The sequence below is a fragment of the Scyliorhinus canicula genome, chromosome 3 (genome assembly GCF_902713615.1).
Source record: "Scyliorhinus canicula chromosome 3, sScyCan1.1, whole genome shotgun sequence".
Lineage (NCBI taxonomy): Eukaryota > Metazoa > Chordata > Chondrichthyes > Carcharhiniformes > Scyliorhinidae > Scyliorhinus > Scyliorhinus canicula.
In genome coordinates, this window is record NC_052148.1 from 276,872,701 (window position 1) to 276,883,323 (window position 10,623).

General features: G+C 45.2%; 1 protein-coding gene across 1 annotated transcript in view; it reads right to left on the reverse strand.

The window, feature by feature from the left end:
• wdr32 (WD repeat domain 32) overlaps positions 1–10,623 on the reverse strand; it is a 105,284-nt gene that overhangs the window by 24,666 nt on the left and 69,995 nt on the right. Inside the window, 1 exon segment of the mRNA XM_038792912.1 lies at positions 879–995. Coding sequence (XP_038648840.1) covers positions 879–995 — 117 coding nt within the window.

A 10,623-nucleotide genomic window follows, 5' to 3' on the forward strand; every position in this document is an offset into this window, starting at 1 on the left:
CAGTGTCAATTTCAGCGGCCGGCTCACTTTGATCCGGAGAGGGAAGCTGCTCTCTCACTGAAACAATCAGCCGGCCGCTGAAATTGACACTGCCAGCTGCTCTCTCCCTCCAATCCAACTTTTAAGTTTTAATGTTTCTGATTGGAGGGAGAGAGCAGCCGGCAGTGTCAATTTCAGCGGCCGGCTGATTGTTTCAGTGAGAGAGCAGCTTCCCACTCCGGATCAAAGTGAGCTGGCCGCTGAAATTGACACAACTGACAGTTGGGGTCCATAAGCCCCCCCCCGCGGTATATCGCGAACCGCGGTATTGCGGAGCGCGGTATAACGGGGGACTACTGTATTATATTTAGACAAAACCTTCATACCCTTTTCATATCACTATTAAAGCACCATATCACTTTTAATACGTGCAAACCTTGCTTAAATGCTACTTCAGGGTGAATGTTATTTACTAATTGAACTTGATGAACAGCCATAATTATAATGAATGGCGGAGCAGGATCAAAGTGTCTTCTCCTGCTCCTCTATTCGATGTTTCTATGCTACTCATCAGCCCATGCCTGAATATTGTCCAAGTCTTGCTGCATATGGACACCGACAGCTTCAGTATTTGGTCACAAATGGTCACCAGCATCGGCAAATAGTCCCACTTTTGACCGTACGTTTTATTTTCCTTTGCTGTTCTTGATATTGCTAGCAAAGGAGCTATGCTAGTTTTGCTTTTTGTTATAGTTTAATGATATCTCACATGTTTAATTAAAGAAAGAAAAACTGAATTTTACTTAGCATGCAAAGGAGATTAGCAAAGTATCTATTTTAAAGGGAGGGATTACAATTTAAAATTATTACTATACACTGTTCCTATAGATTGCCATTACCTTCTCTCTCAGTCCGTGCACAGGATTGTGATGGGTTTTTTTCAGAGTTCCTGTTTGTACCTATTTGATGATTTTGTGATCGTAAACCAGGCAAACTGCAAGAAGATGTGGTTAAATCTAAAGAAATAAAAGCAATGCAGGTAATATTTTAAAGGTTAAAGGTTCATTATTACCACCAAATTTGTAAAATAAATTGGGATAAAGTAAGAATCTATCGCCAGAAAGAAAAGTGACAAAGACAAAAAGATGCGAAAATGTGTAAAGGGGAATCTGTAATTGTGCCATTTTTTATGGTCTGTAAATTGCAAATGTTTCTAGGTCACTTCAAATGGATGGAATTACTGGGCTTTTGAGTAGATAGAAACTTTAGTTTTCCCTTTGTTTACCTTCAATTACCATCAAAAATGTACACCAATGTATTTGTATCAAGTCACCATGTCAGCTCAGGATTTCCACATCCGTTCGCCAGGTGGTATGGAGGTTAGCACTACTGCCTCACGGCGCTGAGGAGCCGGGGTCACCATCCGTGTGGAGTTTGCACATTCTCCCCGTGTCTGCTTGGGTCACAACCCAAAGATGTGCAGGGTGGATGAATTGGCCATGCTAAAATGCCCCTCATTAAGTTCATGAAAAGAAAATATGTAATAGGGCAGCACAAGGTACACAATGTAATTATATAGACACCGGCATTGGGCGAAGCATACAGGGGTGTTGTATTAATCAGGTCAGTCCATAAGATGGTCGTTTTGGAGTTTGGTAACAGCCGGAAAGAAGCTGTTTTTGAATCTGTTCGTGTGTGTTCTCAGACTTTTGTACCTCCTGCCCGATGGAAGAAGTTGGAAGAGTGAGTAACCCGGGTGGGAGGGGTGGTTTGTAATAAAGGATGAAGGCCAAATGAACAGCAGAACATGCTAAGTCTGGCCTTGCCACTGTGGCTACATCCCATGTATGAATATATATTTACAAAATCTTCAAAATTAGCAATCTCACACACAAATGTGAGGTTATCCATTTTGGTAGGAATAACAGCAAACGGGATTATTATTTAAACGATAAAATATTAAAGCATGCCGCTGTGCAGAGAGACCTGGGTGTGCTAGTGCACGAGTTACAGGTGCAACAGGTGATTAAGAAGGCAAATGGAATTTTGTCCTTCATTGCTAGAGGGATGGAGTTTAAGACTAGGGAGGTTATGTTGCAATTGTATAAGGTGTTAGTGAGGCTACACCTGGAGTATTGTGTTCAGTTTTGGTCTCCTTACTTGAGAAAGGACATACTGGCACTGGAGGGTGTGCAGAGGAGATTCACTAGGTTAATCCCAGAGCTGAAGGGGTTGCATTACGAGGAGAGGTTGAGTAGACTGGGACTATACTCGTTGGAATTTAGAAGGATGAGGGGGGATCTTATAGAAACATTTAAAATTATGAAGGGAATAGATAGGATAGATGCAGGCAGGTTGTTTCCACTGGGGGGTGAAAGCAGAACTAGGGGACATAGCCTCAAAATAAGGGGAAGTAGATTTAGGACTGAGTTTAGGAGGAACTTCTTCACCCAAAGGGTTGTGAATCTATGGAATTCCTTGCCCAGTCAAGCAGTTGAGGCTCGTTCATTAAATGTTTTTAAGATAAAAACAGGGGGGTGGGAACCTAAATTGTAGTCCCAGTGTACAGGATGTTGAGAGTAGCGAGGTCAGGGAGAGGGTGAAAAGTTCGAAAGAGGGCACCGGCAAGCAAGACGCTGGTTTGAAGTGTGTCTACTTCAACGCCAGGAGCATCCGGAATAAGGTGGGTGAGCTTGCAGCATGGGTTGGTACCTGGGATCTCGATGTTGTGGCGATTTCGGAGACATGGGTAGAGCAGGGACAGGAATGGTTGTTGCAGGTTCCAGGATTTAGATGTTTCTGTAAGAACAGAGAAGATGGTAAAAGAGGGGGGGGGTGTGGCATTGTTAATCAAGGAAAGTATTACGGCGGTAGAAAGGACGTTTGAGGACTCGTCTACTGAGGTAGTATGGGCCGAGGTTAGGAACAGGAGAGGAGAGGTCACCCTGTTGGGAGTTGTCTATAGACCTCCGAATAGTTCCAGAGATGTAGAGGAAAGGATTGCAAAGATGATTCTCGACAGGAGTGAGAGTAACAGGGTAGTTGTTATGGGGGACTTTAACTTTCCAAATATTGACTGGAAATACTTTAGTTCGAGTACTATAGATGGGTCAGTTTTTGTACAGTGTGTGCAGGAGGGTTTTCTGACACAGTATGTAGACAGGCCAACAAGGGGCGAGGCCACATTGGATTTGGTACTGGGTAATGAACCCGGCCAGGTGTTAGATTTAGATGTAGGTAAGCACTTTGGTGATAGTGATCACAACTCGGTTATGTTTACTTTAGCAATGGGCAGGGATAGGTATATACCGCAAGGCAAGAATTATAGCTGGGGGAAAGGCAATTATGATGCTATTCGGCAAGACTTAGGATGTATAGGATGGGGAAGGAAACTGCAGGGGATGGGTACAATCGAAATGTGGAGCTTTTTCAAGGAACAGCTACTGCGTGTCCTTGATAAGTATGTACCTGTCAGGGAGGGAGGAAGTTGTCGAGCAAGGGAACCGTGGTTTACTAAGGAAGTTGAAGCACTTGTCAAGAGGAAGAAGGCTTATGTTAGGATGAGACATGAAGGCTCAGTTAGGGCACTTGAGAGTTACAAGTTAGCCAGGAAGGACCTAAAGGGAGAGTTAAGAAGAGCGAGGAGAGGACACGAAAAGTCGTTGGCGGATAGGATCAAGGAAAACCCTAAGGCTTTCTATAGGTATATCAGGAACAAAAGAATGACTAGAGTAAGATTAGGGCCAATCAAGGATAGTAGTGGAAAGTTGAGTGTGGAATCAGAGGAGATAGGGGAAGCGTTAAATGGATATTTTTCGTCAGTGTTTACACTGGTGAAAGACAATGTTGTCGAGGAGAACACTCAGGTTCAGTCGACCAGGCTAGATGGAATTGAGGTTCAAAAGGAGGTGGTGTTAGCAATTTTGGAAAATGTCAAAATAGATAAGTCCCCTGGGCCAGATGGGATTTATCCTAGGATTCTCTGGGAAGCCAGGGAGGAGATTGCAGAGCCTTTGTCCTTGATCTTTATGTCGTCTTTGTCAACAGGAATAGTGCCGGAAGACTGGAGGATAGCAAATGTTGTCCCCTTGTTCAAGAAGGGGAGTAGAGACAACCCTGGTAATTATAGACCTGTGAGCCTTACTTCGGTTGTGGGTAAAATGTTGGAAAAGGTTATAAGAGATAGGGTTTATAATCATCTTGAAAAGAACAAGTTGATTAGCGATAGTCAACATGGTTTTGTGAAGGGTAGGTCATGCCTCACAAACCTTATTGAGTTTTTTGAGAAGGTGACCAAACAGGTGGATCAGGGTAAAGCGGTTGATGTGGTGTATATGGATTTCAGTAAGGCGTTTGATAAGGTTCCCCACGGTAGGCTATTGCAGAAAATAAGGAAGTATGGGATTGAAGGTGATTTAGCGGTTTGGATCAGTAATTGGCTAGCTGAAAGAAGACAGAGGGTGGTGGTTGATGGCAAATGTTCATCCTGGAGTTCAGTTACTAGTGGTGTACCGCAAGGATCTGTTTTGGGGCCACTGCTGTTTGTCATTTTTATAAATGACCTGGAAGAGGGTGTAGAAGGATGGGTTAGTAAATTTGCAGAAGACACGAAGGTCGGTGGAGTTGTGGATAGTGCTGAAGGATGTTATAGGATACAGAGGGACATAGATAAGCTGCAGAGCTGGGCTGAGAGGTGGCAGATGGAGTTTAATGCGGAAGAGTGTGAGGTGGTTCACTTTGGAAGGAGTAACAGGAATGCAGAGTACTGTGCTAATGGCAAGATTCTTGGTAGTGTAGATGAACAGAGAGATCTCGGCATCCAGGTACATAAATCCCTGAAAGTTGCCAACCAGGTTAATAGGGCTGTTAAGAAGGCATATGGTGTGCTAGCCTTTATCAGCAGGGGGATTGAGTTTCGGAACCACAAGGTCATGCTGCAGCTGTACATAACTCTGGTGCGGCCGCACCTGGAGTACTGCGTGCAGTTCTGGTCACCACATTATAGGAAGTGGAAGCTTTGGAAAGGGTTCAGAGGAGATTTACTAGGATGTTGCCTGGTATGGAGGGAAGGTCTTACGAGGAAAGGCTCAGAGGCTTGAGGTTGTTTTCGTTAGAGAGGAGAAGGCTGAGAGGTGACTTAATAGAGACATATAAGATAGTCAGAGGGTTAGATAGGGTGGACAGTGAGAGTCTTTTTCCTCAGATGGTGATGACCAACACGAGGGGACATAGCTTTAAATTGAGGGGTGATAGATATAGGACAGATGTCAGAGGCAGTTTCTTTACTCAGAGAGTAGTAGGGGTGTGGAACGCCCTGCCTGCAACAGTAGTAGACTCGCCAACTTTAAGGGCATTTAAGTGGTCACTGGATAGACATATGGATGAAAATGGAATAGTGTAGGTCAGATAGGCTTCAGATGGTTTCACAGGTCGGCGCAACATCGAGGGCCGAAGGGCCCGTACTGCGCTGTAGTGTTCTATGTTCTATAAAGATAGATCGTTTTTTGAAGAATAAAGGGATTAAGGGTTATGGCGTTCGGGCTGTAAAGTGGAGCTGAGTCCACAAAAGATCAGCCATGATCTCATTGAATGGCAGAGCAGGCTCGAGGGGCCAGATGGCCTACTCCTCGTTCTTGTGTTCTTATGTACTAGCAAAAACAAAACAGCAATAAAGAAGCATAGGAGCATTCGGTATATAAATTTTTAAACTTTTCTTACCCAATTCATTTTTTTCCAATTAAGGGGCAATTTAGCCTACCCTGCACATCTTTGGGTTGCGGGGGCGAAACCCACGGAAACACGGGGGGAATATGCAAACTCCACAGGGACAGTGACCCAGAGCCGGGATCGAACCTGGGACCTTAGAACATAGAACATTACAGCGCAGTACAGGCCCTTCGGCCCTCGATGTTGCGCCGACCTGTAAAACCCCTCTAAAGCCCATCTACACTATTCCCTTAGAATTTATAGCATTTACAGTGCAGAACGAGGGCCATTCGGCCCATCGAGTCTGCACCGGCTCTTGGAAAGAGCACCCTACCCAAGGTCAACAACTCCACCCTATCCCCATAACCCAGTAACCCCACCCAACACTAAGGGCAATTTTGGACACCGAGGGCAATTTATCACGGCCAATCCACCTAACCTGCACATCTTTGGACTGTGGGAGGAAACCGGAGCAGCCGGAGGAAACCCATGCACACACGGGGAGGATGTGCAGACTACGCACAGACAGTGACACAAGGCGGAATCGAACCTGGGACCCTGGAGCTGTGAAGCATTTGTGCCATCCACAATGCTACCGTGCTGCCCTTATCGTCCATATGCCTATCCAATGACCATTTGAATGCGTTTAGTGTTGGCGAGTCTACTACTGTTGCAGGCAAGGCATTCCACGCCCTTACTATGAGTAAAGAATTTACCTCTGACATCTGTCCTATATCTATCTCCCCTCAATTTAAAGATATGTCCCCTGTGCTGGACATCACCATCCAAGGAAAAAGGCTCTCAATGTCCACCCTATCTAATCCTCTGATAATCTTGTATGCCTCAATTAAGTCACCTCTGAATCTTTTTCTCTCTAACGAAAACAGCCTCAAGTCCTTCAGCCTTTCCTCGTAAGAGCTTCCCTCCATACCAGGCAACATCCTTGTAAATCTCCTCTGTACGCTTTCCAATGCTTCCACCTCCTTCCTATAATGCGGCGACCAGAACTGCACGCAATACTCCAAATGCGCCACACCAGAGTTTTGTACAACTGCAACATGACCTCATGGCTCCGAAACTCAGTCCCTCTACCAATAAAAGCAAACACACCGTACGTCTTCTGAACAACCCTCTCAACCTGGGTGGCAACTTTCAGGGATCTATGGACATGGACACCGAGATCTCTCTGCTCATCCACACTACCAAGAATCTTACCATTCGCCCAGTACTCTGTCTTCCTGTTATTCCTTCCAAAATGAATCACATCACACTTTTCTGCATTAAACTCCATTTGCCACCCGTCAGCCCAGTTCTGCAGCTTATCTATGTCCCTCTGTAACTTGTAACATCCTTCTGCACTGTCCATAACTCCACCGACTTTGGTGTCATCTGTAAATTTACTCACCCATCCTTCTACGCCCTCCTCCAGGTCATTTATAAAAATGACAAACAGCAGCAGCCCCAAAACAGATCCTTGTGGTACACCACTAGTAACTGGACACCAGTCAGAACATTTCCCATCAACCACCACCCTTTGTTTTCTATCAACTAGCCAATTTCTGATCCATACTGCTAAATCACCTTGAATCCCATGCCTCTGTATTTTCTGCAATAGACTACCGTGGGGAACCTTATCAAACGCTTTACTGAAATCCATATACACCACATCAACTGCTCTACCCTCGTCTACCTGTTCAGTCACCTTCTCAAAGAACTCGATAAGGTTTGTGAGGCATGACCTACCCTTCACAAAACCATGCTGACTATCCCTAATCATATTATTCCTATCTAGATGATTATAAATCGTATCTCTTATAATCCTCTCCAAGACTTTACCCACAACAGACGTTAGGCTCACCGGCCTATAGTTACCGGGGTTATCTCTACTCCCCTTCTTGAACAAGGCGACAACATTTGCTATCCTCCGGTCTTCTGGCACTATTCCTGTAGACAAAGATGACTTAAAGATCAAAGCCAAAGCCTCAGCAATCTCCTCCCTAGCTTCCCAGAGAATCCTAGAATAAATCACATCCGGCCCAGGGGACTTATCTATTTTCACACTTTCCAGAATCGTTAACACCTCCACCTTATTAACCTCAAGCCCTTCTAGTCTAGTAGCCTGTATCTCAGTATTCCTCTTGACAACATTGTCTTTTTCTTGTGTGAATACAGACGAAAAATACTCATTTAGCACCTCTCCTCGGACTCCACGCACAACTTCCCACTACTGTCCTTGACTGGCCCTACTCTTACCCTAGTCATTCTTTTATTCCTGACATATAGAACATAGAACGATACAGCGCAGTACAGGCCCTTCGGCCCTCGATGTTGCACCGACATGGAAAAAAGCTAAAGGCCATCCAACCTACACTATGCCCTTATCATCCATATGCTTATCCAATAAATTTTTAAATGCCCTCAATGTTGGCGAGTTCACTACTGTTGCAGGTAGGTCATTCCACGGCCTCACCACTCTTTGCGTAAAAAACCCACCTCTGACCTCTGTCCTATATCTATTACCCCTCAATTTAAGGCTATGTCCCCTCGTGCTAGCCACCTCCATCCGCGGGAGAAGGCTCTCGCTGTCCACCCTATCTAACCCTCTGATCATTTTGTATGCCTCTATTAAGTCACCTCTTAACCTTCTTCTCTCTAACGAAAACAACCTCAAGTCCATCAGCCTTTCCTCATAAGATTTTCCCTCCATACCAGGCAACATCCTGGTAAATCTCCTCTGCACCCGTTCCAAAGCTTCCACATCCTTCCTATAATGAGGCGACCAGAACTGTACACAATACTCCAAATGCAGCCGTACTAGAGTTTTGTACAACTGCAACATGACCTCATGGCTCCGGAACTCAATCCCTCTACCAATAAAGGCCAACACACCATCGGCCTTCTTCACAACCCTATCAACCTGGGTGGCAACTTCCAGGGATCTATGTACATGGACACCGAGATCCCTCTGCTCATCCACACTACCAATAATTGTACCATTAGCCAAATATTCCGCATTCCTGTTATTCTTTCCAAAGTGAATCACCTCACACTTCTCCACATTAAACTCCATTTGCCACCTCTCAGCCCAGCTCTGCAGCTTATCTATGTCCCTCTGTAACCTGCAACATCCTTCCGCACTGTACAACTCCACCGACTTTAGTGTCGTCTGCAAATTTACTCACCCATCCTTCTGCGCCCTCCTCTAGGTCATTTATAAAAATGACAAACAGCAACGGCCCCAGAACAGATCCTTGTGGTACGCCACTCGTAACTGAACTCCATTCTGAACATTTCCCATCAACTACCACTCTCTGTCTTCTTTCAACTAGCCAATTTCTGATCCACATCTCTAAATCACCCTCAATCCCCAGCCTCCGTATTTTCTGCAATAGCCGACCGTGGGGAACCTTATCAAACGCTTTACTGAAATCCATATACACCACATCAACTGCTCTACCCTCGTCTACCTGTTCAGTCACCTTCTCAAAGAACTCGATAAGGTTTATGAGGCATGACCTACCCTTCACAAAACCATGCTGACTGTCCCTAATCATATTATTCCTAGCTAGATGATTATAAATCGTATCTTTATAATCCTCTCCAAGACTTTACCCACCACAGACGTTAGGCTCACCGGCCTATAGTTACCGGGGTTATCTCTACTCCCCTTCTTGAACAAAGGGACCACATTTGCTATCCTCCAGTCCTCTGGCACTATTCCTGTAGCCAATGATGACCTAAAAATCAAAGCCAAAGGCTCAGCAATCTCTTCCCTGGCTTCCCAGAGAATCCTAGGATAAATCCCATCAGGCCCCGGGGACTTATCTATTTTCACCTTGTCCAGAATTGCCAACACTTCTTCCCTACGCACCTCAATGCCATCTATTCTAATAGCCTGGGTCTCAGCATTCTCCTCCACAATATTATCTTTTTCTTGAGTGAATACTGACGAAAAGTATTCATTTAGTATCTCGCTTATCTCCTCAGCCTCCACACACAACTTCCCACCACTGTCCTTGACTGGCCCTACTCTTACCCTAGTCATTCTTTTATTCCTGACATACCTATAGAAAGCTTTTGGGTTTTACTTGATCCTACCTGCCAAAGACTTCTCATGTCCCCTCCTTGCTCGTCTCAGCTCTCTCTTTAGAACGTTCCTCGCTTCCTTGTAACTATCAAGCGCCCCAACTGAAACTTCACGCCTCAACTTCACATAGGCCTCCTTCTTCCTCTTAACAAGAGATTCCACTTCTTTGGTAAACCACGGTTCCCTCGCTCGACCCCTTCCTCCCTGCCTGACTGGTACGTACTTATCAAGAACATGCAATAGCTGTTCCTTGAACAAGCTCCACATATCCAGTGTGCCCAACCCTTGCAGCCTACTTCTCCAACCTACACATCCTAAGTCATGTCTAATGGCATCATAATTGCCCTTCCCCCAGCTATAACTCTTGCCCTGCGGGGTATACTTATCCCTTTCCATCACTAACGTAAAGGTCACCGAATTGTGGTCACTGTTTCCAAAGTGCTCACCTGCCTCCAGATCTAACACCTGGCCTGGTTCATTACCCAAAACCAAATCCAATGTGGCCTCGCCTCTTGTTGGCCTGTCAACATATTGTGTCAGGAAACCCTCCTGCACACATTGTACAAAGAACGACCCATCTAATGTACTCGAACTATATCTTTTCCAGTCAATATTTGGAAAGTTAAAGTCTCCCACAACAACTACCCTGTTACTTTCGCTCTTTCCCAGAATCATCTTCGCCATCCTTTCCTCTACATCCCTAGAACTATTAGGTGGCCTATAGAAAACTCCCAACAGGGTGACCTCTCCTTTCCTGTTTCTATCCTCAGCCCATACTACCTCGGAAGAAGAGTCCCCATCTAGCATCCTTTCCGCCCCCGTAATACTGTCCTTGACTAGCAGCGCCACAC